Source organism: Thrips palmi, unplaced genomic scaffold, assembly GCF_012932325.1.
Source record: "Thrips palmi isolate BJ-2018 unplaced genomic scaffold, TpBJ-2018v1 HiC_scaffold_2, whole genome shotgun sequence".
NCBI lineage: Eukaryota > Metazoa > Arthropoda > Insecta > Thysanoptera > Thripidae > Thrips > Thrips palmi.
In genome coordinates this window covers 2,445,389-2,470,900 of record NW_023144629.1, presented here as the reverse complement: position 1 = coordinate 2,470,900, position 25,512 = coordinate 2,445,389, and the positions used below count along the sequence as shown (strand labels likewise).

General features: G+C 45.4%; 3 protein-coding genes across 6 annotated transcripts; 2 read left to right on the top strand and 1 right to left on the bottom strand.

The window, feature by feature from the left end:
- Window positions 1-6,131: 6,131 nt before the first annotated feature.
- On the bottom strand, window positions 6,132-15,292 carry LOC117646948 (1-phosphatidylinositol 3-phosphate 5-kinase). Of its 3 annotated transcripts, XM_034388339.1 has the most exons (30): window positions 15,215-15,292; window positions 14,959-15,113; window positions 14,794-14,861; window positions 14,545-14,700; window positions 14,283-14,472; window positions 13,982-14,210; window positions 13,705-13,899; window positions 13,380-13,618; window positions 13,142-13,300; window positions 12,887-13,055; window positions 12,639-12,800; window positions 12,360-12,558; window positions 12,018-12,285; window positions 11,379-11,938; window positions 11,139-11,306; window positions 10,772-11,055; window positions 10,454-10,700; window positions 10,174-10,376; window positions 9,711-9,886; window positions 9,544-9,627; window positions 9,283-9,449; window positions 9,093-9,198; window positions 8,798-9,009; window positions 8,534-8,712; window positions 8,117-8,266; window positions 7,821-7,971; window positions 7,557-7,737; window positions 7,137-7,466; window positions 6,899-7,060; window positions 6,132-6,813 (listed from the first exon to the last, which is right to left on the bottom strand). In XM_034388339.1, the coding sequence occupies exons 2-30, from the start codon at window positions 15,074-15,076 to the stop codon at window positions 6,629-6,631; spliced, it is 5,697 nt and encodes a 1,898-aa protein (XP_034244230.1). In that variant the 5' UTR covers window positions 15,077-15,113; window positions 15,215-15,292; the 3' UTR covers window positions 6,132-6,628. The 3 variants fall into 3 exon arrangements, with proteins under 3 accessions (XP_034244230.1, XP_034244229.1, XP_034244231.1); XM_034388338.1 differs by having other exon boundaries at window positions 14,959-15,275; XM_034388340.1 differs by lacking the exon at window positions 8,117-8,266 and having other exon boundaries at window positions 14,959-15,275.
- A 57-nt stretch (window positions 15,293-15,349) lies between these two features.
- LOC117646949 (probable 26S proteasome non-ATPase regulatory subunit 3) lies at window positions 15,350-17,675 on the top strand. Its single transcript, XM_034388341.1, has 2 exons — window positions 15,350-15,503; window positions 15,988-17,675. The coding sequence occupies exon 2, from the start codon at window positions 15,995-15,997 to the stop codon at window positions 17,495-17,497; it is 1,503 nt and encodes a 500-aa protein (XP_034244232.1). The 5' UTR covers window positions 15,350-15,503; window positions 15,988-15,994; the 3' UTR covers window positions 17,498-17,675.
- Window positions 17,676-18,285: 610 nt separating this feature from the next.
- LOC117647137 (insulin-degrading enzyme) lies at window positions 18,286-24,997 on the top strand. Of its 2 annotated transcripts, XM_034388682.1 has the most exons (21): window positions 18,317-18,442; window positions 18,590-18,669; window positions 18,958-19,139; window positions 19,398-19,605; window positions 19,689-19,858; window positions 19,936-20,058; window positions 20,166-20,371; window positions 20,455-20,655; window positions 20,749-20,886; window positions 20,976-21,082; window positions 21,188-21,290; window positions 21,377-21,472; window positions 21,552-21,661; window positions 21,757-21,901; window positions 21,985-22,095; window positions 22,183-22,303; window positions 22,398-22,489; window positions 22,588-22,992; window positions 23,075-23,284; window positions 23,389-23,547; window positions 23,680-24,997. In XM_034388682.1, the coding sequence occupies exons 2-21, from the start codon at window positions 18,596-18,598 to the stop codon at window positions 23,776-23,778; spliced, it is 3,060 nt and encodes a 1,019-aa protein (XP_034244573.1). In that variant the 5' UTR covers window positions 18,317-18,442; window positions 18,590-18,595; the 3' UTR covers window positions 23,779-24,997. The 2 variants fall into 2 exon arrangements, with proteins under 2 accessions (XP_034244574.1, XP_034244573.1); XM_034388683.1 differs by lacking the exon at window positions 18,590-18,669 and having other exon boundaries at window positions 18,286-18,442.
- The last annotated feature ends 515 nt before the right edge of the window (window positions 24,998-25,512 follow it).

Genomic DNA, 25,512 nt, shown 5'->3' with positions numbered 1-25,512 from the left:
TTTCGTCTTTTTAGAATATAGTAGTTTGTTTTTGAAATCACAAGCTCACAGTAAAAACTCTACGAAGAATCGCTTCATAATACGAAGAAAATGAGGGCATTGTACAATCTACGAAGAAAGGCTTCGTATTATAAAGCAAAATCCTTCGTACGTAATACGAAAGCATTTCTTCATAACACGAAGCAATTCTCCAATGCCTTCATTTTCTTCGCAGTTATGAAGCAAACTCGATTTCCACAGACTGCCGCGTCGCCGTTCCCGAGACGGGATGCAATAGTCGGGGCCACGGCGGCAGGGCGGAGCGGCGGGGCGCAAGGCAGAGCCCCTGCAATGGAGAGGGTAGGCCGCCCGCTCCACAGACGTGCGCCGAGCCACCGCGGATGCCTACCCGGCGTTCTGCAGGCGCCCTGCCTGGCTGCCTGCCTGCCTGCCTGCCTGCCTGCCTGCCTGCCTGCCTGCCTGCCTGCCTGCCTGCCTGCCTGCCTGCCTGCCTGCCTGCCTGCCTGCCTGCCTGCCTGCCTGCCTGCCTGCCTGCCTGCCTGCCTGCCTGCCTGCCTGCCTGCCTGCCTGCCTGCCTGCCTGTCTGCCCGTCCGTCCGTCTGTCTGCCTGCGTGCCACTGCCTGCCTGTCTGCCTGCCTGCTCTGCCTCCACCCGAGCGGAGCCCGTTACGACAGCGGGGCCGGCGGTTCCTTTTGTTTTCAAACGAACGCGGAGCCGCGGGGCCGCCGCGTCTGGGACGGGCGGAGGATGCGTCCCCGAGGCCGAGGCCACCCTTCGCGGGGGGGAGGGGGCGTGACGTGACGTGACGAAAGAGCACAATCTGGAGGTAGTGCGCGGCCACGGCGCGGACCTCTCGAACGGTATTGGTCCCTTCCTTCCGCGGCGGTTGGTGGTGGTGGTGGCGGTGGCGTTGGTGGTGGAGGTCGTGGTGAAAGGGGAGGGGTAGGTGAACCCGCGCCAGGGCCAGGGCAGCGAAACAGGCTGACATTCAGGCGCCTAACTTGCCGTGACGGCGTGCCCGAGGCGTGCCGCGGCGTGCCGGCCCGTGTGCCGATGCTGGCCGTGTCGCCACTCCGCGCGATGAAGGCGAGGGCGAAGGCGCGACGCCCTTCAACCGCACCGCCAAAAACAGGAGAACAGCAGACTGATTCCGAGAGTCGCCGCTCTGTCTCTCTCGCACGAATACGGGACGCCCCGCGAGTGCGAGAGAGACAGAGCGGCGAAAACGACTCTCAGTCTGCAGAGCGAGAGCGAAACGCTTTCTTGGGAGGGAATAAAACGGAGCGGCTTCACCTTCCCCTCCGCGATCCGCTCTTCCCCTTTTCGCCGCCCTAAGTGGCCGACTCCCTCCACTCTCCGTCTATAGTGTACCTCCACGTGTGGCGCTTCTCCACGCTGCGGGCGGGGCGGGGCGGGGCGGGGCGGGGCGGGGCGGGGCGGGGCGGGGCGGGGCGGGGCGGGGCGGGGCGGCGTGGCGGCGTGGCGCTCTAGGGCATGAGTATCCATTACCCCGGCCTGCGTCGCTGCCTCGCTGGCTGGCATTGCCTTGCTATGGGGTGGGTCGGGACAACGAACCAGCATGCGAACCCCGCCCTCCCGGCCCCGCCCCGCCCCGCCCGCCCGAGTTGTACAGTAAGGGCCGGCCCTCGCCCTCGCCACGACAAAACGGCGGTGGGGCCGGCCGTGCCGGGCATGGGGAAAAGGGAAAGACGAAAAAGTAGAAAAAGGGGGGGGGGCAGAAAAGAAGGAGCGGAAAGAAAAAATGATTGGGTCACGCCGTGGCCATAAAACGTAAAGCCTTGCGGAGAGTTACCGCACCGCCCGGCCGGCTGGCCGACGGCTGGCCGTTCAATGGCTCGACCTCCGTCAGGACATCAGGAGGTAGGTCACTTTTCGAAAAGAAAGGAGAGAGGGGAGAAATTAAGTGCGCGCCCCCGGAACCCCGGTGGAAGCCAGCTAGTGCTGGTTCGCACACACACACACACACATGCACGCGAGTAAACACACGCTTACACACGCACACCCCTACAGTAAAGCGTGTAGCATTGTATTTGGCGGGCGCATGCGGCAACTCCCGATTGTCGTGGCAGGGGAGGGATAGGCGTATTGGCGTGCCGAGGGGAAGGGGTTATTGAAGGGTAGGGGCAGCGCCGGGCAGCGCGGTGGTCGGTTGTGTTCACACAACAACACAACGCCCAATAACGCAACACTAACACAACACCGACACACCAGCGCGCGTCGGGTTTGAAAAGCACGCGTCGCTTGGGGGTGGTTTTGATTGCACAAGCCGGTAGGGGGGTCTCCCCCCCCCCCCTCCTTGTGCCGAGCCACGCCGCTTGTCAAATCTGAGACGTGAGCGCCTGCTAGGTAGGCAACTCATCCGGCACTACCCTGCGCGGTACGGGGGTGGAAGGGTGTGGAAGGCGGTGGGAGAGGGGTCTGTTTCCCAGCGTTTCCCGGCCCCAGGTAAACAACACGTCTACACGTCAGGGGCCGTTTTATTGTCCGCGAAGGACAACAAGGAGGGAGTCAGCGACAGAGACAGCGACAGAAACGGAGGCAGCCACAGAGAAAGGGAGACGCACAGTGGGCCAGAAGACCGGGGGAGGCGGACAAAACTCTAGACGCGTTTTGAGCTCCAGAGTCGCTAAATGGGACTCGAACCGAACGTGTGACCCCACCAATGGATTGCTCTCCGAACGAGGACGAGGGCAGCTACACTGCCACGGAGATACAGAGGCAGCTACAGCGCTACAGAGAGACAAAGAGACGGAGACAGAGACAGCGCCACGACGCTGGCAGGGGCCAGCGGCAGCCAGCGGGGACTCGGCCTCCGGGGGGCAGTCACACCGTCACACGCACGGTGCTCGCCGTTCGCCGTGTCCGAGTCGACTCTGTGACCACGCAGCACGCCCAGCACGCCCCGCCCCACCCCACTAGAGGGACGCAGAGGCCGCCTGCAGGGTCTGCATAGGGCCCCTTTCACTGGGCACGGGCTCCGGGAAGTGGCCAAGGGCAAAATGTGCTAAACGTCCCCCCTGAAGCCGGCCCTGGATCCGCCACTGCAGACGTACAGACGGGCGAACGGACGGGCGAACGGACGGGCAGACAGACGGACCGCCGTCGTGGTCCAGCAGCAGTCCAGCATGCAGTCCCAGCATTCCAGCAAGAGCCGCAGCGCAGAGCCCCGCATGCCAGTCGGGTAGCGAAAGCGTGGCTGGGCGGGGCGGGGCGGGGCGGGGCGGGGCGGGGCACCTCCGAGTCTCCGAGCTCACGCATTACAGCGGGTGGCTGCTGGCCAGGTTGCGGGCAGCGCTGCCTCCACCGTGCTCCAGCGGGTGGCCGCCCGCCCACCTCACCGCGCCGGCCCAGCCCACCTGCGCCCTGAGTAGTTAGAAACTCGAGCGCGCTTACTTACTGCACGTCGGGAGAAAGGGAAAATGAGCGGCGCGGTCGCAGCGCACCTCCAAAAACAGTGCTTCTCTCTCACTGACAACGCCGCGCTTCCACGTCCCGCGTGGGTGCGAGAGAGACAGGCGTTCTGGACCGCGGCCTGGCCGGGGGGCACACTGGGGGGCACCTCGGCCGAGCTCGGCGCGCTGCGGGCCGAGGTGGCCGCGGAGATGACCGTCTGGCGGGGCAGGTGGCAGGGGAAGCAGAGGCAGGGGCGCTGGGGCCATGGCGCTGGCTTAGCGAACATATGGCCGCCTCTCCGCCTCTGCATTGGACCGAGCCGCCCCTACGTCCCACGCTGCAACGCGGGCCAGCCTGGAGGCAGCCTGGAGCCCCGGCGGCACAGCCAGGCAGGCAGACAGCAGCCAGCCAGCCAGCCAGCCAGCCAGACTCAGTGCATGAATGGCCGCCATGCGGCTTATGCCCCTGAAAAGGCACCCCTCCCCCTCTTTCCATTCAATACCTTCCTCATTTTTTTCGCGCTTCGCCTCTTTTCTTTTCCATCCCGGGATTTGAACCCGGAGCCGCGCGAGATTGTGCGGCGAGCTTTACGCGCAGCGCGCAGCCTCCGCGGCTCAGCAGGCCGGATGGCGTCGGATGGGCATGTAAACGGCTGGTTATGAGCCGCGGCGCACAGTGGGCCAGAAGACCGGTGGAGGCGCCAAAATCTCTGGACGCGTTTTGAGCTCCAGAGTCACTAAATGGTACTAGAACCGAACGAGTAACCCAAGGAGTAACCCCTCCAATGGATTGCTCTCCGAACGAGGAATCCATTGGTGGGGTCACACGTTCGGTTCGAGTCCTGTTTAGCGACTCTGGAGCTCAAAACGCGTCCAGAGTTTTTGCCACCTCCACCGGTCTTCTGGCCCGCTGTGCTGGAGGAATTCCCCCGCCGTTCCGGTCCGCTCTGCCCGTTCCGGGTCGTCGGGGTCCCTGGGGAGTGGCGCGGAATGGCGCGGCATCGACGGCGGGAATGCCGCCCCGTCGAGCATTCTGGTTGGCGTCCCGGCCGTACCGTCCCGGCCGTACCGTCCCGGCCGTACCGTCCCGGCCCACGCCGCCAGGACTACCAGCGTGGTGGACGGCACCTTGAAATTGGGCGCGACGCCCGCCATGGAGACGAGTTGCGTGGCGTGGAGACAAGGCCTGGCTGGCGTTCGGACACCTCCCCGGACACTCACCGTCTCAGCTGTGTTTAGGTGTGTTGACACAGCTGGTGGCGCGGCGCGGCGGGGCGGGGCGGGGCGCGACGCGGCGGCTGCCTGCTCGGAGCTCCCCGAGCCCGGCAGCGCGAAGGGCAGTGAGGGCAGCGGGGCCTCCGCCCCCGTCATCCTGGTGGCCACTGGCCGGGGCTGCGTCCTGGAGCGCCCCGTCACGGCCGCGGCATGGTTCGCCTCGCCCAGGATCGCCTGGTGCGGGCCTGCGGGGGCGGCCCCAGCGCGTCCGCGGTGCGTTGCGCGCTGCGCGCTGCGCGTGGCGGCGCTTGGCTCGGACCGACCGCGGGACCGCGACGTGGTGGCAGTCCACTCCACTCACGTGCGCCACGTGCTCGCGGAGGGAGCGCCCCGAGGACTGTGGCGGTGGGGCCCGCTGGCGGGGCGCTCTGTCTCCGTCCCGCTGCAGGGCCCGGCCCAGGCCCGGCCCAGGCCCGGCCCAGGCCCCCACGCCCCCTTCGTCCCACAGCTGCGGCCGTGGCGCTATCTCGCGGTGCATCGGCGAACCACGACGTACGCTCGAGGGTGGCGGAGAGAGAGAGGGAGAGACAGCGGAGGGTGGCGCGCCGCCCTGGATGGCTGAGGCCGCCTGGCCGCCCAGGCGCCCACCCCCGACCCCCTTCAACAGAGTTTGCTGCCCCCCCACCGGGCCCCCGCCGCCCCCGCCAGCCCCCGCCCCTCAAACGGTGACGTCAGTGGTCGATACGGGCTGGGGGAGGATATGAGGCAACCACCCCCCCCCCGGCCGTTTTTACCATGACAGGCAGCAGACAGTGCACTGTGGCTGTGGGGGTACCAAAGAACCCATTCCCCCCTCCACACACACACACTTGCGCTGATGTCTTTATGCGTCGACACCGGCGCGGAGCTTTACTGGGACAGGGATCTGGCCGAGATCGATTGGCTATTAGCCAGGGGCGGCACGTCGTTGCTCACAAGAATAACAGGAAAAGTAGCGATATACATCGGCAACTTTGGCCCGTCCCGTAAATTTAGAAATGTGCGAATATCGCCTATGCTTGACCCTAACGAGATTTGAACCTGAGTCTGGGCTCAAAATAGATGTTATTTTCGTCATCAGCACCCTCAAAAACATCTGAAACTACTGTATGCAAAATTTTAAATAAAAAGAATGTTTAAAATATACCCCACTGGGATTTGAACCCAGGTCCAAACTTCTCCGATTCACTTGAAACTGGCACCGTTGGTTTTGTCTCGTCGCCCCGATTCCAAAATTACCCCTACATGCCTTTCTAGCTGTATCCGTTGTCGAAATCCTCCTCGACCCCATGTAGACCATGATGCACCTGCAGCAACGCCCCCGGGGCCCGGATCGGATTTGCTGCCATCGGGCGGTTCGTGTGCGTGTGTGACTGTGAGTCTGAGCTGCTATTGGTCCCAGATTTTATATACTGTGTGAGAGGGGCAAAAAGGGAGGAGAGAGTAATAAATGAGAATTTTCGTTTCAAGAGCATCTTGAGTGGGGACTTATTTTATTAAACACAATCATAAAAATAACAATAGCATATCATATACTTTGAACAATTTAAAGCAAGAAATATCACAGCAGGCTCAATTTTTAGTAATTGACAGTTGTGGGTTCATCATAAATCTGAACAAGGTGTCTTGCATATCCTATAAAACTCAGTACACATACTTCATCTAATTGAAGCAAATAATGCTGCACATAAAGTAACAATTGTAGTAAGGTTCATATTGTTTGTGACAAGAAAAATTACAACAGATAACATGGACTTGCAACAGAATAAACCTGCTCTCAAATTGAATCAGGTGATATTTTTTTTTTTTGTGAAACCTACAGTGCGCATATACCAACCAAATTCAATATTTTTATATGCAACTGTATATCTTAACAATACATATCACAGAAACCTTTTCTTTATTCTTTTCTTTAAAAAAATAATATAGTAAAACAATGCACAGATTTGTATTAGGTGTATTACTGAAATCCTTTCCCAAAGCCATACCATCTATCAGGAGCTGTTAGAAAATAACTGTGCATAGCAGCTATAAACCGGCTTTGGTAGTCTTCAGGCTGAACTATAGTTGGAGCTTTACCCTGGCCAGCCACTTTCTTGAAAACATTTTCCAAGCGCTTGTCCCAAGTGAAAGAGCGAATGTAATCTAAAACAAATTGAAAGAAAGCATAAAATTAACTTCCCTAATTGTAGTTTGTATTTGTTATGACACAAATAGAGAGCATACTTGCCTATTATTCCAACCACCAACTCCTTACGAGATTGATCAAGACCGACCAATAGAGAGTAATCCATGACAGACTGGGAAGTCAAGAACTCTGTATCTCTTTTGATGGCTTGAGTGAGCACAGACTTGGCATGGGGAAGAACATATAGAGGCATATCTCGGGTGACTAGATTAGAAAGAAAAAAACACAATTCATTAGAAACATCAAAATTCTAAAATTAACAAAAGCATGTAAAACTTACTCTTCAATAAATTTTCATCCAGCAGAACAACTTCTTCTCGTGGCTCAGACCCAGGGTTGACCAACCGGTTTCTTATTGAACCCTTAAGATCAAATTTATGGCTGACCTCACGGCCATAAAATAAATTCTCCATAATGAGAAGATTTGATCTTGATGCAGCCCCAGTCAAATCATTTTTGAATACAATACGATAGACACCCAATATTTTGCCCAACAAGGTGGGACGATGGTTCTTGTGATTGTCAGTCATGTATGAAAAGAATCGAGGAGCTCTATCCAAAAAGTGACTGAGCTCTGTTTTTGACATCTCCTTTATGACAAGACGATCATCTACAATAAAAAGTTTAACATGTTAAAACTATGTAATAATTTAAAAAATAAGAGAAAAAAGTGACTAAAATTTAAATTTTTGATTCCAACCTCTTGATTTGCAAAATGTTGATCCTGATTTGCCTCCACGAGCTGCCCAATGGACACAATGAGCCAAAGAACGAATAAAGGCCTCTTCACCCCTAGGCCAAATGAGGCGTCTCAACTTTAGAAACTCTTCAGCATAGAAAATACGACAGTAAAAGTTGGTGGAGGCATCGCTGAACTGAACCTAAACATAAAGGAAACAATGTTGAGATTCTGCAAAAACTCCCAAATCAGCTCAAGGATAAATTAAGAGGTTCTGAAAAATACCTCAATGTAAGTGGGGCTTTGTTGAGCTGCTGCTGTGGTTGGGCTGCCAATGCCACTAGTTGTAGGGCCATCAGGTGCAGCATTTGGAGGAGGGTTAGTTACACTAGTTGTGTAGGCTACACCTTCAATGTTACCAGAATCTTTAGTTGCTCTGAAAATTAGATCAGGAAATGGGAATGCTCACTTGATTTAAGAAAACATTAAACTACCACCAATTTTCTACAAATTTGTATTTTCAGTCTAGTGCAAGTAAGCCACTAAAAGTCATGCAGGCAGAAACCAAAATGATAGCTTACGCATTGGGTGATCCCCGCAAGAAAGATAAAACACCCCCACGCCGGAGTTCAGAAGATTGCAATAACTCCCCATTCAAACTATCTCGATCTTTATCTTTATCTCTTTCTCTTTCAATATATCCTTGAACTTTTTTAGGGGCTATGGAAGCTCTGAATAGAAAAAATATGAGGGGCCATGACAATAATTGCATAGATAAAAATCAACTGGTGTAAATACTGTAGAATGGATTTTAAAAATCTTAAGCCAACGTGACACAGACAGTGAGAAGGATGGCAAGTACAAGATTCCTGATAAGTCTAAAAAAAAGGGAAGTGCTTGGTGGTGAATGGAAATTTATAGGTCCCATGTTAGTGAGAGAATACAGTGCCACAGGTTTATTTAAATTCCACTGCAGTGAAAGGTGATACTATGCTTACCCTGAGCTGTTAGCAGTTTCTGAAGGTGGGTGCCTAACCATTTCATCTAAACTGCGTTGATAGTCGTGAGTTGCAAGGGCATGGGCAATTATGGTGCTGGGCTGACTTTCCCTCACACCAATAGGAATAGTGGCACTTGACCTTGGCATGATATGAATTTCTTGGAGTTTTTGTGGAACCTTAAAAAGAAACAAGAAACCTAAACTATGAAAATCCTCTACAAGGATTAAAAATGACATTGCTTGAGTCTGAGTACTATTTTACCAATATAGAAGAGAGCATTGGGCCTGAGGGCAAGAATTGAGACAAAATAGTTTTAACACTCTTGGATTGCATTGACTGCAGAGTTGGGGGTTCAGACTGGTCTGTTAGAGAGTCTGCTTCAGAATCTACTGTTGATGATAGACGACTGAAAGTAACATCAACAGATGGCACTGATAAAAGTTCACTGGATGCTGATCCAACGGATGCAACTTCTGTAAAAGTAAATTGAAATGGAACATTAATTTACAAACTTAATGAAAATTTTATATTGAGGTACAAAAAAACAAATGCTTACTGTCTGAGTTTCCTGGTGTTTCAAAGCATATTGGTATGCTAGTTTGTGACACAGAGAAATGTTGGTCTGATTCTTTTGCTATTTCTTCTTTGGAATGGAGTATTGCCTGGAAAATGGAGAGGTCAGTGAATAATAAATATACAAGTAGTACAGAAGATAACAGAAAGGGAAGGGAGATAAAATGTCTTACCTCATCAGCAGTTTCATGAGGAACATTCACTGATCCTTTAGCCATTCTTGATCGGTCTTCCAAAGCTTTAAACCGTGTGTTCCAGTTAGCCACGGCTTCAATTATAAGGCGGTAAAGGTCAACAACTGTATCCTCTAGCTGCCACAATATTTTCCAGTGTCCTGCATCTGCATTAATATATAATGAGCAATAATTATTACCAACGTTGCTCTAAAATCAAATTATAGATGAGATGGCTCTTTTTATCTTATGGTACACTACCTGTTAAAGGATGACATGTATCTAGCACCTCTTCAACCCTTGCTTTAAATTGGGCTTGATCCTTTTGGAGTTGAGTTTTTAATCCTAATGCAAATGAGGAAAAAGTACCAACAAGTTTAGATTAAACAATAGATTTGGCAACAACAAAATCCTTGAGGATATCTTACCAGAATCCTCTGAGTATGTTTCAAAGATGCGCTCTAGTACTTGACTGAAAACCTCTTGCCCAGCAACAGCAATGTCACTTATTTCATCTGATACTAAAGCCATATGTTGTGTTTCCCAGTCCAGCTTGACAAGCTCTGGAGGCAGGGAAACCTCCCATATAAATATAGGGGAATACCTACGGAAAATACATCGGAAATTTCAATCAATCAATCACATAACCCCTCTCTTTGCAACATGTAGAGCTCTGCATTAGAAACCCTCTCTGCCATGTGCATGCGTTTAGACACGTCTAGAGCGTTTAGACACGTTTAGAGAGTTTAGCCCGCGGCTCCCGAGGGCCAATTTCTGGTAAAGTAAGATCTAACAGGGTTACTTTAATCCGGCAGTACGGGGGCATAAAACAAAATAATACCAGACTTGTTACCAAATTACCAAAAACAGAAAAGAAAAGAAAATACTAACTTGAAAGATGCTACAATGTTTCGGTAAGCAAAGTATTGATAGAAGTCATGATGAAGAGAATGAGAACATGGAGAGGATGCTTGATCAGCTTTGTCAACATGCTCTTCTCTGAGACAATACATGTCTCCATGAAACCGCAGCTCTAAGTACTTTCCAAATGACAAAGACCAAGTATCAGGTGACATTGGAGTAACAGGAGAAACCTGTAAAAGACAAACCTGTTTATTTTTTTCATGTTAAAAGGATTTACCTTGTTGAATAGTAACTGAGAGATCCTTACCACACTGCATTGGCTACAGCAACTCCACATAAGAATGTGATCATTAGAGGGAAGAGAGCCAACTCCATCCACAAGCTGTAATGTGACTTGGACACAGCCTGGGTAATGCACAAAACGCCGCACATGTTGAAGCATTGATGTTGTGCATGTTTGAGACGGGCAAGTAAAAGTTGTGCGGAAACAATAGCGCTCTAAGAAGCTACCCAAGGTAATATCATTTCGACCATAAAAATCCATTTTCACAACCCTGAGAACAAATTCTCATTAGCATCATCAACGCTATGATGATATTAATAATTATTAAAAAAACAACCATACCATGGATTGACACAGAAGGAAGGTGCATTTTGAGAGAAGGTTGAGTAGCTGCAAAATAACACACATAAATGTTGATGGTTGCCTGGATCCAGAACATCAATGTTGCTTTCATCAGATATAGCTGGCTGATGCGGTTGGGCAGGTTGACTCAGAGTCGGTTGGAGAGTGTGATTAGGAGAAATACGTCCTCCACAAGCTCGAAAATGTGCTAAAATAGCTTGCAGTTCATTGCTAGAAGCTTCAACAGTTATTTTCATTTCCATAAAGCTGTGTTTTGGAGCGAGCTGAGAATAAAACATAGCTTCCTGAATTAACAAATTCAATAAAGATAAAATATATTTCCATCAGTAGAAACTTTGATAAAAACCTTAGAATCACATGGATAGGAAGGTACTTCACAACTAATGCCGGTTCCACCTCGGCTTCTACTGCTTTCATTTTCATGAAATTGTTCAGACCAATAAACTTCAGATGGAAAATACTGACGCAATATGCAGGAGCGTCCCTGATCTGTCTCCAAGTAGGGAACAGTGAACTGCAATCAACAAATTTTTAGGTAAGCATTGTAACTTTGCATAAACAAGGGAAACTTTAAGCCCTACAGTACCTTGAGGTATGGAGACACTGAAAGAATGGTGTCGTCTAGAGCCTTACGAAACTGGTTCAAGTATGGTATTTTGGCAACAGCAAGACATTGGGCTCCACTGGCTTGCACACTGTTTGCTTCCTCTCCCAGGGTGAGGTACTGATGCAGTGGATCACTGAAGTCACTTATGCTTTCGGCTGTTACTCTCTTGGTGGTATCTGGCTGGTCGGAACTATTTCTCCTACGAGACTTCTGAGAAACACTTGGATCAACATTTACCTTCTGATTTGGTTTTGATTGGGAATTCAGATGAGCTTCTACTGCACTTTGATTATTCCTTTCAAATTGGTCACTACTCATAGGCTCCTCAAAAAAACTATCATTTGTAATACTTGGGGGACGAGCAAACTCATCCATTAAATATGACAACTCTAAGCGCCAATGGTAACGACAAAAGACCATGTGACGTGCAACTCTTTTCAGACGTGAGAGTTCTGATTGATTTCCTCCTCGAAGCAAGACTGAACAGCCAAATTGTGGCAATGGACAGCCCTCCAAGAACATCAATGTTTTAGAGCCACCTGAAAAATAAAGAAATTTGATCAAGTATATGTCATGCCCGGCATGTCATTCGGCATGCCCAAATATGTATGCTACTACCTTGTTCCGTTTTGAAGGTCCACATGTAAAATTTTTTACAAGTACCAAGCTGAGGGCGTCCTATCAGGGCATCAACCGACATTATGATTTGAGCCTGAGTGCATCTTGAAATTCGTTCCAAAACACTAATTTTCACATTCAGTGCGAGTGTGACACCAAGCATCCTTAGAGACTCTTGAGCAAGACGAGACACATTTCTTGACACCAATATAAGATCAGGCTGAAGGGCCTCTATGCGAGCAACTACATTGCGCAAATAATCTTGCTCCTGTGACATTTAAAAATCATTCAGTTTCATGACATCAATTGGTAAAATTTTAATCCCAAAGTTTGACACTGCACCTGCATCATGACAGGCTCCAGGGAGGCAAATCGCCCTTCCACCCTTTGGTAAACAATGGCACAATTCAAGAGAAGGATCCGCGGGTTTTCCAAACGAGTGTTCATTGAGCGGTGAGCAACATTTTTAGTGAATGCGATACCATTCAATATCTTGCACTCACTCCGAGTTCCACCAGTCACTTTTTTGAACTGGATATAACTGTATGAGAAAGGAGTCATATTATTTATCAATGCTACACATAATATGCAGTAAAAATAGTTATAGCACAAGGCACTTACTGACGAATATCTGTTTCTTCAGACTCATTAGTGGAGTCGGGGTGAACAACGGCCACCATTTGATGTACCAGAGGCATGACTATATCAGCCCAGGATTGGGAAAGGCCCTCAGAGTAGAGAAGTTGGTTCAGAAGTACTTGTTCGTGCTGACCATACTTTTCACTGATAGGGTAGCAGAACATAAATAGTAATACGTAAAACAATCCCTTAATGTCAATGAGATTTGATAGATAGTTAAATAGATTTACCTGAGAGCTGTGTATGCTTGCAGATCGCCATTGTCAGATCTGAGTTGGGCAATCTGATGCCAGGGAACAGGATCTTTATCTTGGTTTCTCTGACTTGAGTGGAGTAAGGCATAACTCAAGAGTTCACTGGAGGGAGATGTGGGTTGGGGTGATTGTTGTATCCATTCACCTGTTTGGAAAATAAGAATTAGGAATGATTGAGGTAAATAAATTAGAGCCACAAAAATAACATTGCAGTCAGTAAGATTATCTTACCAACAGCAGGTGTTGAAGGTGAGTTTGGTGAAATGTTTGCTGAGGGACGAAGGTGAACAGTACTTTGCTTTAAGTCAAGATCAAGTTGATATGTAGAAGGAGAGGATTTTATACTACCCTCAACATCTACTTCAGAAAGCAAACCTTCTGATTCAGAGTCTGCAAATACAAGCAGGGATGCAATAAATCACAATTACTCAGAAACAACTTGGAACTTAGAAATTTTAAATGGGCTTACCTGTTGTAGTGTTTGATTCAAACAGACGATGGGTCACTTCCTTTACCCATGAAGGCTCTTGTCCCTCCTGGCCAGCTGAGGTTTGGTCTGGTCTATCATAACTGCCACTCTGGCTTAGGGACAAATCTTCCCCCTTAAGCAGTCGATATAAAGCATTGCTGTCACTGAATCCTTCGTCAGTGACAGATTCAACAAATTTACCTCCAACAAGGGCTTCTCCTAGGTACAGAGCCTCAGATCTGAAAAATAGTAAGCATTTCCAAGAATGAACAATAGTTTAAAAGCAGCATAAATGATGCACTGAGCACTGAACAAATAGACAAACCTGTCACCAGCTTTACCATGCTCAATGAGCCAATCAACAAGCTGACTTCCAGTAAATACATCTTGATGAACTCTTAAACGTATACGCACAGTTTGCATAAGCAAACCTTTGCTTGGATGAGCTAACTGCTGACATAAAGCATACAAAAACCAGGTTCGGTTGTCTTCTGGCAACATTTTTGAGACAGGATGGTCTCTGGAAAAATAAGTTGAAAGAGTAAATACAGATTGCTTAATTTATCTGATGAGAACAGTGGACCAGTATTTTTTATGCTGACCTCCCTAGAGCAAAACGCTCCTCTTGATACCCAACAGAGGTTTTCCTTCGTAAGGAGGAACTGTAAGTACTGGGAGGAGGGCAACTGGCTCCTAGTCTGTCCTCCTCACTTCCAGCAATGTTAATAGATGCACTACTTATTATGAGGTCTGCTGATATGTCGGCTTTGGAGTCTGATTGCAGATATGAGTGAACAACTTTCCAACAGTATGTGCACACACGTAAATCGCCTGGATAGTACAAAAAGTTAATATATAGTTTCAATTTGCTTGGATTTTGTGATTCAAATGTGATTGTCTTACCTGTGCATCCTAATACCCTGCCGGGTACCTCTTGACTACAGCACCTAGAGCAAAATATCTGCCCACATATTCGGCAATGGTGTCGCCTCCTAAAAGTTGTGAACCGTTCACCACAGTCATAACATTCACGACTAACTGCATCAGGCATCCAATACTGTTTTAAGTCAGTTTCACCATATGCTTGTGGATTCTACAAACAAAACAAAATGATTAATGTTGCCACTTCAACTTTGGACACAGGAAGTCAGAGCAGAATACATACCACATTTCTTAGAGCGATGAGGTTACTAAGACGCTTGAGCACATTGGGAAGACTACGTCCTTCAGTAACATTGACGTCAAATTGAGACTGAGACACACCGGGGTCAATTGTCGTTGGCAAATTAACTGATGATGTGAGAGGATCAGTAAATCGTTCCTGTAATTCCAAGAAATTTGTGGATAGTGCCATGAAGAACGAATGATCAAATTTGTCGAAGCAAATAACAAAACAGAAATGTGTCATACTAACCTGACCACTTGTTGATCCTCGGCTTTCTCCTCCAGGTGATCCTGGAACACTCTTCTCTTTGGTCTCATCTGCAAGAAAAAGTTAAATTAATATCCAAACAGAGCAAGAGGGTTATGTAAAAGAGACACAGCCTATATTATGCGATTGATTTTATGAAAAACTCACGTTTATTTCCTTTAAAAAATTTGGCAATGAAGTTGCCAACACTAGATTGTTTGTCTTCTGGGCTTAAGGGGGCAAATTCCGTCAACTTCGATGTTGAATGAAGGTTCTTGCTCGTCATTTTGACAGCGCTGCCTGTCACGTATCAAGAGTTTCTTCTGCAGCCCCCGAAAGGATTTGGTTTACACTTTATCCATCTGCATACTGGAAGTCACAGGACTGATCCAGTGTTGACCAAGGAAATAAACAAATTACTTACAGCTTCGCCCAATGTCAACAACATCATGCGGGGACGGGGAGGGGTGGAAGAGAGGGAGAAGAGTGGTGGGGGCCCAGCTGATGTACTGAACGGGCAATTTCTCATTTACGTTGTTCACGCGTAGTACGTGAAGGCTGTGCTCAATTTCGATTTGTAGTCGTGTTGTGTTTTGATTGGCCTGTGGGAGGGGGATGCTGTCGTCCGTGTCGGCATTTTCTTAAAGAAGTAGTTTGAAAGTACCTTTTGTTTGGATTCTTCGTCTGCCCAAGCCTTTGTTGGGCCATTGAAGGTAAGTTCTTTCAATTTATCTCACTCGGATTGTTAGTGGCGCCTTTCTTTCCGTGGATTAATATTTAAGCTGACTTCATTGACAGTTCTTTCCTTGCGTTCCTTCATGAATATTCATTCATAATTTAGACTCTTCTTAGGTCAGTAACTTAAATTCATTAGACTTTTAATCGTTTGTTACTGCTGATTGAAAAATTTGCTCGGATATAAGTTACTTGGCTAAATATTTTCTATTGTAGGTTATGCCTGTGAGTCAGCAAACTTCTGTCTCTCTCCTTGAAGTCTGCGAAGTATTTTCGCAATTCCACTCCTTTTTTGTGTTTCAATAAATTTTGATCCCAGATTGTCATATCTCTCATACTTTTAATTTATTGGTTCTAAAGGCTCATGTAATGAGGTTATGTTTTGTATCACCACTTTGATTGAAAGCTTATACCTTCTTAAAAATTTGATGCTGATGTGATATCATTTTATTATTGTTTCAGCATTGCAATGGTTGCTGCCATGGAGGTGTCAACAGATGTGGAGATGAAGAGTGTGGATAGCCCAGCAGCAGATGTAGAATCTGCAGATTCGAAGAAAGACGTTGACCTGCTTAGCATTGCAGACATCCGGGAACATGCAAGGCAAATTGAAAAAGCTGTCCAGACCAAGGAGCCAAGATTTCTTCTCAGAGTGCTACGCTCTCTGCCTAACACCAGAAGGAAATTGAATTCTATAGTTCTCAGAGGCATCATCAATGGTCTGTTTACCTTCTCATCAGCTGACCGAGAATCCCTCCTGGTCTTTGTTGACGAACCCATGGATACAGACAGCTCTGCTGCAAACCAACGAGTGAGAAGTGGCAAGGCTTCAACCACCCCACTACTCCCAGAAGTCGATGCTTATGTACATCTCTTGGTGCTTGTCAGGCTGATTGATACTGGTAAACATCAAGAAGCAGTTCAGTGCTCAGAGCAGTTAATGTCCAAGTTAATGGGACAAAACCGACGTACGAGTGATTTGATTGCAGCGAAGTGCTACTTCTACCATATGCGCTGCTATGAGCTGACCAATCAGCTGGACAAAATCAGAGGATTTTTCCATTCTCGACTGCGTACAGCTACTCTGCGCAACGATTATGAAGGTCAAGCAGTCCTGATCAACTGTCTGCTGCGCAACTACCTGCACTACAATCTGTATGACCAAGCTGATAAACTAGTTTCAAAATGCAATTACCCTGAAACAGCTAGTAACAATGAATGGGCACGTTTCCTGTATTATTTGGGGCGTATAAAGGCTGCTCGTTTGGAATATACTGCAGCCCACAAACACCTTGTTCAAGCTTTACGCAAAGCCCCTCAACATGCTGCTATTGGCTTCCGTCAAACTACCCAGAAGTTGGCTGTTACAGTAGAGCTACTTCTTGGTGATATCCCTGAACGGCAAATATTCAGACAGGCAGCACTTCGTCGCTCTCTTGGCCCTTACTTTCAACTTACTCAAGCAGTAAGAATGGGCAATCTACATAGATTTGGTGAAGTTTTAGAGAACTTTGGCTCAACTTTCAGAGCTGATCATACTTATACTCTCATCCTTCGACTGAGGCACAATGTTATCAAGACTGCCATCAGAGCCATTGGTCTTTCCTATTCTCGCATTTCACCAGCAGACATTGCCAAGAAGCTTGGTCTGGATTCCCCTGAAGATGCCGAGTTCATTGTAGCCAAAGCCATTCGTGATGGTGTTGTTGAAGCTACCCTGGACCCAGAAAAGGGTTATATGCGCAGCAAGGAGAGTGCTGACATTTACTGTACTAGGGAGCCCCAGCTTGCATTCCATCAGAGAATTTCTTTCTGTCTGGATCTACACAACCAGAGTGTTAAAGCTATGCGCTACCCACCTAAATCTTATGGTAAGGAGTTGGAATCAGCTGAGGAGAGGCGTGAACGTGAGCAGCAGGATCTTGAACTTGCGAAGGAGATGGCAGAAGAAGATGATGATGGCTTCCCTTGAACATTATTCACCTGTTTTAACGAGTCTTAAAATCTGTGTACTACATCATCATCTAACAATCCTTTTGCTGTTGTACTGTATTTATAATACTTTGTCCCTTCTGACCTTCCTAGATTAACATTAATTGTATGGAATTTGTTAAAAATTAGAATAAATAATCCAGAAATTGTTAAGCAAATACTGTAGTTCTTCCTCCCCAGAGTCCAACTTGTTTCCTCACACATGTAGGGTTTTTACAGCTCCTGGAATGAATACAAAAGACACATGCACATGAATACAAAATTACCTTTCTAATAGTTTAAGGTACCAAGTACCATACTACATGTAACCTACTTCCTCTTTACAGATAATTTCATACAAAATTGAAAATAGATTGTGCGTGACGTCGTGAATTTTTGAGTTTGGTGCCCACAGTAAGTGACCAGTCTGCCCTTTAGAAATGTAAAATGTATGAAAGTCCCTGCTCGCCTTTTTATGCAACAAATATTAAGAAGACGTGGTACAGATTTTAAGGCACGTATTACTTAAACTAATAGAACATGTGAACACAAAAAATAACGCTTCCATTGTAAAAGTAAACGCAGGAGCGCACCTGCGTTTTAACGGCGCTGGTTGGTAGTTCTGAAAATGAGAGCCGTGGGAGGCGTCGGAATAGACGACTTGAGCTAGGCGAAAGAAGAGGAAGAAAATACCTTCCCGAACATGGCGGCCGGCCCCTCATTGGTCCTAGCAGCCGACGGCGGCCGTCCGCCATGTTCGGGAAGGTATTTTCTTCCTCTTCTTTCGCCTAGCTCAAGTCGTCTATCGCGTAGCTTGGTGGAATTTTCGGACGCAGCTGTGACAGACGGCTCTGCTCTGCTAGCAGCAGACAATTTGTCAAGTGAAGTCAAGTCAGCAATACCTTAAATCCCACTGGTTGTGCCTACCGCTTCGTACGTTTTGAAGGTAATTGTTAAAATTTATCGTTTCTTTGAAATATGCTTTTAGTTCTTTCTAAATTTTAGAGGTACCTTAGGGCCAGGTAGAATGTGTGTGTAGGTTCTGTGAGGCCAAGCACTTTTGTTTTTATGGTAGCATTCCTTTCTGATGCAGTTTGTCATGATTCAAATTGGGAGGCTGGCCGTATTCACCAGAAGTACTTTACCCCTTCTTATTGCTCGTCGCACTCTGAGGTTGGTTTAAGCTGATCCCAACTGATAATGTAACGTCTGCCTGTTCCTTGATGATGACACATACAGCTGGTATCTCAAACTCGTTCAATTTGTAATACTGATAATTGTTTTTTGCTGTCAATACATTTTCCATAACTGTCATTTATCATGATGAACTTTGGTTTTCATTCACAAGGTTTTCCAGTAAATTTGAAATTTGTGTGTTGAAGCTGTACAATCCCGTTACAAATTCAATTACTGTGTTTTTCACAAAATTAACTAAACCTTTTCTGTTTTGTCTTATTTCAGTATCGGTCCTGCTGTATTAACAGACACCACAATGACGGTCAAACAGAGATATGATAATATCACTAAATCAGAAGAGGATAAAAGGTTGTACAGAGGACTGCTTTTAGAAAATGGCATGAAAGTTCTCGTTATTAGTGATGATACTACTGATAAGTCTGCTGCCTGTATTGATGTTGCTGTGGGTGAGTTGTAAAAAATGTGAAGATGGACACACAGTGGCCACGGTTGCCATCAGCCAGGCATTCACCTATGGAGGCATGGGGCCACACATTTATGTAAAATGTATAGCTCCACAATGGAGATGGTCCGTATCATACCTGGTTACTGATACTGAGCAATATGTGTTTCTCTGGGGCCACTGTGATTGAATCAAAAATGTGTCCCAATTACTGCGACTTGTTTGTTTGTGTTGATAAAGCATTTCCTTATGTCCGTTTCAGGGTACATGTCTGATCCAGATGAGTTGCCTGGACTAGCCCATTTTTGTGAACACATGCTTTTTCTCGGCACTGAAAAGTATCCAGATGAAAATCAGTACAACAAATTTCTGGCAAATCATGCAGGGAGAAGTAATGCATTTACCTCAAGTGATCAAACAAATTACTACTTTGATGTTGCCCCAGATCGCCTGAAAGAAACTTTAGACATGTCAGTTTGCCATTTTGTAATCCAGTTCTCATGATTTTACTTTGTAATCATTACCACTATAATTTTTATTTTTTTATTTTCAGATTTTCTCAGTTTTTTATTGCTCCACTTTTCACAGAAAGTGCAACTGATAAAGAAGTAAATGCCATTGAATCAGAAAATGCTAATAATATTCTGAGAGATGCATGGCGTCTCTCACAGTTAAGGAAGTCTTTGTCCAAAAAGGGTCACCCTTACGCCAAGTATGGAACAGGTTGGTACTGGTGAGAAAGACTTATTTTACTTCCAATATATTTGTACCCATAACAATAAAAAATTATCCCCCCATAGGAAACAAAAAAACACTTGTGGAGAAACCAAAAGAAATGGGAATTTGTGTCAGGGAAGAACTCCTCAAATTTCATTCAAAGTGGTATTCGTCCAATATGATGAGTTTGATTATACTGGGCAGAGGTACGTTTAGCTCAACTTATATTATTTCTAATTATTATTACGTAACTCATTTGTTCCATACTTTTCCTCCGTTTTTACTCTGCTTCTTGTTTGTGTTGTTTGTGCAGAGAGTCTCGATGAACTTGAAGCCATGGCCGTTGAGTACTTTTCGGCTGTGAAGTGCATTGATGATGTGGAACCTCCTACATGGCCTGAATCGCCACTAGGTCCAGATGAGCTCAAGAAAAGACTGTCTGTTGTTCCCATCAAGGATTTACGTAATCTTGTTATCAACTTCCCCATTCCTGATCTTACGGATTTCTACAAAGCTTGTGTGAGCAGTGTGTAATCTACTCAGAAAATTTGCCTTATTTTGGTTTTGTGTGGGAAAAATAGTGTTTCTTTGGTGTTCTCTAGCCCGCGGGGTACCTTGCGCACTTTATCGGTCACGAGGGTCCTGGAAGTGTGCTGTCTGCTCTGCGCGCCCGTGGCTGGTGCAATGGTCTGACTGCTGGTCCAACTCAACCTGCACGTGGCTTTGCTGAGTTCACGGTGGCTGTGGACTTATCGGAAGAGGGATTAAATCATGTTGATGACATTATCTCCCTCATATTCCAGGTAAATAATTTTAAACTGTACTTGTATAGTGATTCAATTACTGAGCCTGCACCAAAATAAAACTAGATATATATAACAAAATTTTTGTTCCAGTACATAAACTTATTGAAAAAGGAAGGTCCAAACAAGGAAAGTTTTGAGGAAATGAAATGTCTCAAAGAAATGAATTTCAGATTTAAGGATAAGGAGCCTCCTATAAGTTACGTCGTCTCACTTGCATCCAATATTACTGTAAATATGCTTTCATCTATTTGTCAGTCTATGCCTATCAGCATGAAAGTTTCAGGGAATGTAGTAATCATACAAGTTCACTTTCTCAGAAATTCACCATGGAAGATGTGCTGAAGGGCTACTATTTACTTGAGGAGTGGAGGCCAGATCTCATTTCTGATGAAGTTTTGAACAAACTCACTCCTGATAACATGAGGTGAATTGACTGTAAATACCAGTAAAAATTTTCAAACATAAGTTTTTTAAATTATTACCTAACATATTTTTTTTCTGTTTCATCGTATCAATGAAAATTAAATAGAGTGGCAGTTCAAGCTCAACATTTCAAAGCTATAGTGGACTCGAAGGAAGAGTGGTATGGTACAGAATACAAACTTGAGTCTATTTCTGAAGAAATACTACAGGTATAGGAAATTTAGATCCCTACATTAGTATAGTAAGCGATGTTTCTTGACTTAGTACCTTTTTTTCCTCTCATTATTCTCCTCAGAAATGGTCCAATGCTGGCCTCTGTCCCGATCTTGCTCTGCCACCAAGAAATGAATTTATTCCCACCGATTTCAATGTTTTGCCAGCCACTGCTGATGTAAGTCTTGTGGTGTAAGTCTGCCTGTTAACTGAGACTGTTCAAAATAACCTTTCATCTTATGTTCAAATTTATTTAGGTTAAACCATTCCCCAGCATCATTCAAGAGACTATGCTGTCAAGAGTGTGGTACAAACAGGATGACAAGTTTTTGCTACCAAAAACTTCCTGTAAAATTGATATAGTGAGGTAAAATGAGTCAACTAAAATTAAGTGCAACTAAATATTCCAAAATGTTATTTTATTTTTCTAATAAAAGGTCTAAACTGATAATTTTTTTTTAGCCCTTTGGCATACTTGGATCCGAATTGCTGCAACAAATCAACAATGTATATGTGTCTACTCGAGGATGCCTTTAATGAGTACTCATATGCAGCCTCTCTGGCAGGTTTGGGATGTAGCCTTATCATCACTACTACTGGTTTACAGGTATTAAAGGTTACAATGATTTTAGTTTGATACCTCACTCATTCTGTATCACATTTAGACTTCATTATTTTTTTATGTTTTAGTTGGGGATAGAAGGATACAGCAATAAGCAGCATGTCCTTCTAGAGAAACTAGTGGAGAAAATGGTTAACTTCCAAGTGGATCCTCTGCGCTTCGATATTCTTAAAGAAAATGTAGTGTAACTGAACATGCCAATATGCAATTTATCTTATCACTGATAAATGCCTTTATTCACAAATTATTTTTAATAATTTTTTCAGTACATGCGATCCTTGCGCAACTTCAAACTGGAACAACCACATTCCCATGCAATGTATTTCTTGTACATGCTGATGTTCTATGCTCAATGGACCAAAGAAGAACTTCTTGCTGCTCTGGAAGGTACAACCTTCATCTCTTGCACCTTTCAACCTCTTTTTCTAGTTTTATAGCATAGGATTTACAGATCTAAGCCTTAAATCTTTGTACATTTCAGGGTTGACTTACAAGGATGTAGAAGATTTTATCCCACAGCTTCTGTCCAATATTCATTTGGAGTTCTTGATCCATGGAAATGTCACACGAGAGGTACTTCATAACATTCTGTTGACTTTGCAGTTAGTGTTTATTACTGGTAGTGTCATCAACAGTTTTATTTCAACTGATATTTTGTTTACTAACTTTAGAGAGCTACAGAATTGTCCAGTATTGTTGAAGACACCATTCAAAAGCGGATTAAGATCCGCCCATTGCTACCGAAACAAATGACTTTGCTAAGGCAGATTCAGCTCCAGGATCAGAGCAATTTTGTGTATAGGATTGATTCCTCTGCACATCCATCTTCTTGTACCGCTGTTTATCTACAGTGTGGTACACTAAGCACCGAAAACAATATGAAATTAGAATTAATTGCTCAAATTTTGAAGGAGCCGTTTTTCAATATTCTGCGTACAAAGGAACAACTGGGCTACATTGTTCGATGCTCAATACATCGATCATATACAGAGCAAGGACTCATGGCTTTAGTGCAATCTAGTCGTGATCCTGACTATGTTGAGAAACGCATTGAAGCATTTTTCGCTCATATGAATGTAAGTGTTTTCATTGACTGGGCCCATTTTTTATTACAACTGCGAAAACTTACTTATTTTGTTGCCTTCCTCAATGCACCAGGAACTCATCCGTGATATGGATGAAGAAGAGTTTGAAAAACATAAGGAGGCTGTTGCTGTGAAGAGACTCGAGAAACCTAAAAAACTCAGCACTCTCACCTCAATATTCTGGAGAGAAATTGTGTCTCAGCTCTATCACTTCGATCGTGACAATGTTGAAGTGGAGTACATGCGAACTCTCTCCAAACAAGATATCATTGATCATTATGAGGTAAGTTCTTTACATAGATTAAAAAGAAGGAAAATAAAAGGACACCAACACATAACATTCTTGTATTATTGGCACTGGACTTTATGAACACTTACGTTTTCCAGGAGTTAATCAAGCATGATTCTGCTAAGCGCCATAAACTGTCAGTGCAAATTGTACCTGCCAAAGACTCAACATTTGAGTTGCGCTCTGAGGATGCAGCAATTATGGATAACGGGAAAGTGGCAGAGGAGTTGTATCCTTGCCCTATCATCAATACACCGGTCAGTTTTTGTTTACTCACTATTTGATTTTGATTTTCAAGAAAATTTCACTTTAGAGTCTTTGAATTGATTATGGTACTAGGCACATTATTTTGACAGTTCCTAAATTTTTGCGTTAAATTTTTGTTGCAGCAAGTTCCAATTGAAGACATACTAGCATTCCACAGATCACAAGCACTGTGCCCCTACCCAAAACCATACATGCTTGTTGGGGCACGATCTAAACTATGAAGGTATACACCAGGACAATAAATTAAAATAAATGTTCAATCATGGACTAAAATGTAAATGTTTGACAAATGTATGTTGTGTGCTGTGTGTGTGTGTGTGTGTGTGTAGTGCACTGCATAGAATTAAATCAGAGGGTAAAGAAATGCAAGAGCCTCATTCTGTACGAAGATATAGTATATTCATATTGCAAAAGACTACTTTCGGTGCAAGAGTTCAGCCTGTTTGAAGTGCGACGGGTGTGGAATGGAAACAATCTCCCTGGAACTTGGTTCCCATTAGACTCTTTGGACAGTGCTGCAGATTGGGAATTTGAATCTTTGGACTATGCAGTATTCATCAGTCTATTGCAAGTCAGTTTTTGTGAAGACTAAAACCTAGCCCGCCTAAACAGGGGAAAGTGTGGACACAAATTTTCTGTACTGTCCTATGATAGCAGTGGCGTGCGTAGAAATTTAGAAAGGGGGGGGTCAGGCCATGCTTTTTGCCTACTTACAGGGGGAAAGTGATGCAATTTGCCTACCTTTAAGGCGGCTGTCTAGTGGCCAAAGGGGGGGGGTCATGACCCCCCTGACCCCCCCCCCTGCGCACGCCACTGTATGATAGAAGGAGTCTTGCCACAAATTTTATTTTGAAATACTGTCAGTCATGAGCACCATTTTATGTGTGCTTTAATACCTACTGATGAGATAATTTTGCTTACATAGCTATTAAATAAATGTGAATTAACATTTTTTAAACCCACCATGCTGAGTACAACACTTATTCTTTTTATATAAAATTTTGTTTGTTGAGTAAAGAATGAGTAAATTGCTCAGTGTCAAGCTGTGAATATAACACTTCTTTTTGTAACTTAGTTAATGAATTTTCACCAGACCAAGATAGACTTGTCTTTTGTGAATAATTGAAGGTATCATCATCATCAGCGCTGCGCTGCAGACCTTACTTGCTTGAATCTCCTCATAAATTAATATAGTATGTGTGAGTGTAAAAACACATCCTCAAAAACAAGTTTTGTTTTGCTTTTTCAAAATCAGGACAATCAAAAAATTAAATAAAAGTTTCTTGCAAAAAAACTTTAGGCAACTGCTTTATATTCTATTTTGTATATCTTTTAATCTTTTGTAACTGAAGCACTTCACCAATTCTCCAATGTTGTATCACAGTTTTGTTTTAAATGACATTGCCATCATCAGCCCTTTAATAAAGACTCTTAAAAATGCTTTTGTTTTTTGAATCAACTCTCCACTTCCAAATAAAAACATGCATCTGTTTATGGCTGAGGTAATGGCCAGAAACTAACTCCAAGAAGGTTGAAACTTCTTGTCATAAGGCATCCTCTTAAATACATCAGACTTACAATGATTCAAGATGAGTTCGTCAAAGAGCTCAACACGAAAAAGTCATTGGCGAGGGGGGAACAGCTTCCCACATTCATTGTACAAAATTTGACCACATTCCACATTCAGGTGGCAAAGACGCCTGTAAGTAGGCAACATGTGTTGCAAAAACGCCTCAAAGTAGGCAACATGTGTGGCAGAACGCCAGAAATCTTGCACATTCACACAATCATTGTACACAAAATTTTTCAGTGGGTCACCCCTCGGTCATTGGCCTCTGACTTGAGCAAGTAGCTCTGTAGCGCTGCAGTCAACCTGAGTCAACCGACGACGACGTGAAGGACGTGTCGCGTCGCGTCGCGTCGCCACGAACAAGCAGACCAAAGCAGACGAGCGA

Excerpts from the sequence above, each read along its gene's own strand:
- LOC117647137 (XM_034388682.1), top strand. The coding sequence starts at position 18,596 with ATGATTCAAATTGGGAGGCTGGCCGTATTCACCAGAAGTACTTTACCC. Across the intron at positions 21,291-21,376 it reads TTTCTGAAGAAATACTACAG|AAATGGTCCAATGCTGGCCT; the intron begins GTATAGGAAATT and ends TATTCTCCTCAG. Across the intron at positions 21,473-21,551 it reads TTTTGCCAGCCACTGCTGAT|GTTAAACCATTCCCCAGCAT; the intron begins GTAAGTCTTGTG and ends AAATTTATTTAG.
- LOC117646949 (XM_034388341.1), top strand. The coding sequence starts at position 15,995 with ATGGTTGCTGCCATGGAGGTGTCAACAGATGTGGAGATGAAGAGTGTG.
- LOC117646948 (XM_034388339.1), bottom strand. The coding sequence starts at position 15,076 with ATGACGAGCAAGAACCTTCATTCAACATCGAAGTTGACGGAATTTGCC. Across the intron at positions 9,199-9,282 it reads CTCATGAAACTGCTGATGAG|GCAATACTCCATTCCAAAGA; the intron begins GTAAGACATTTT and ends TCCATTTTCCAG. Across the intron at positions 6,814-6,898 it reads GTTGGTGGTTGGAATAATAG|ATTACATTCGCTCTTTCACT; the intron begins GCAAGTATGCTC and ends AATTTGTTTTAG.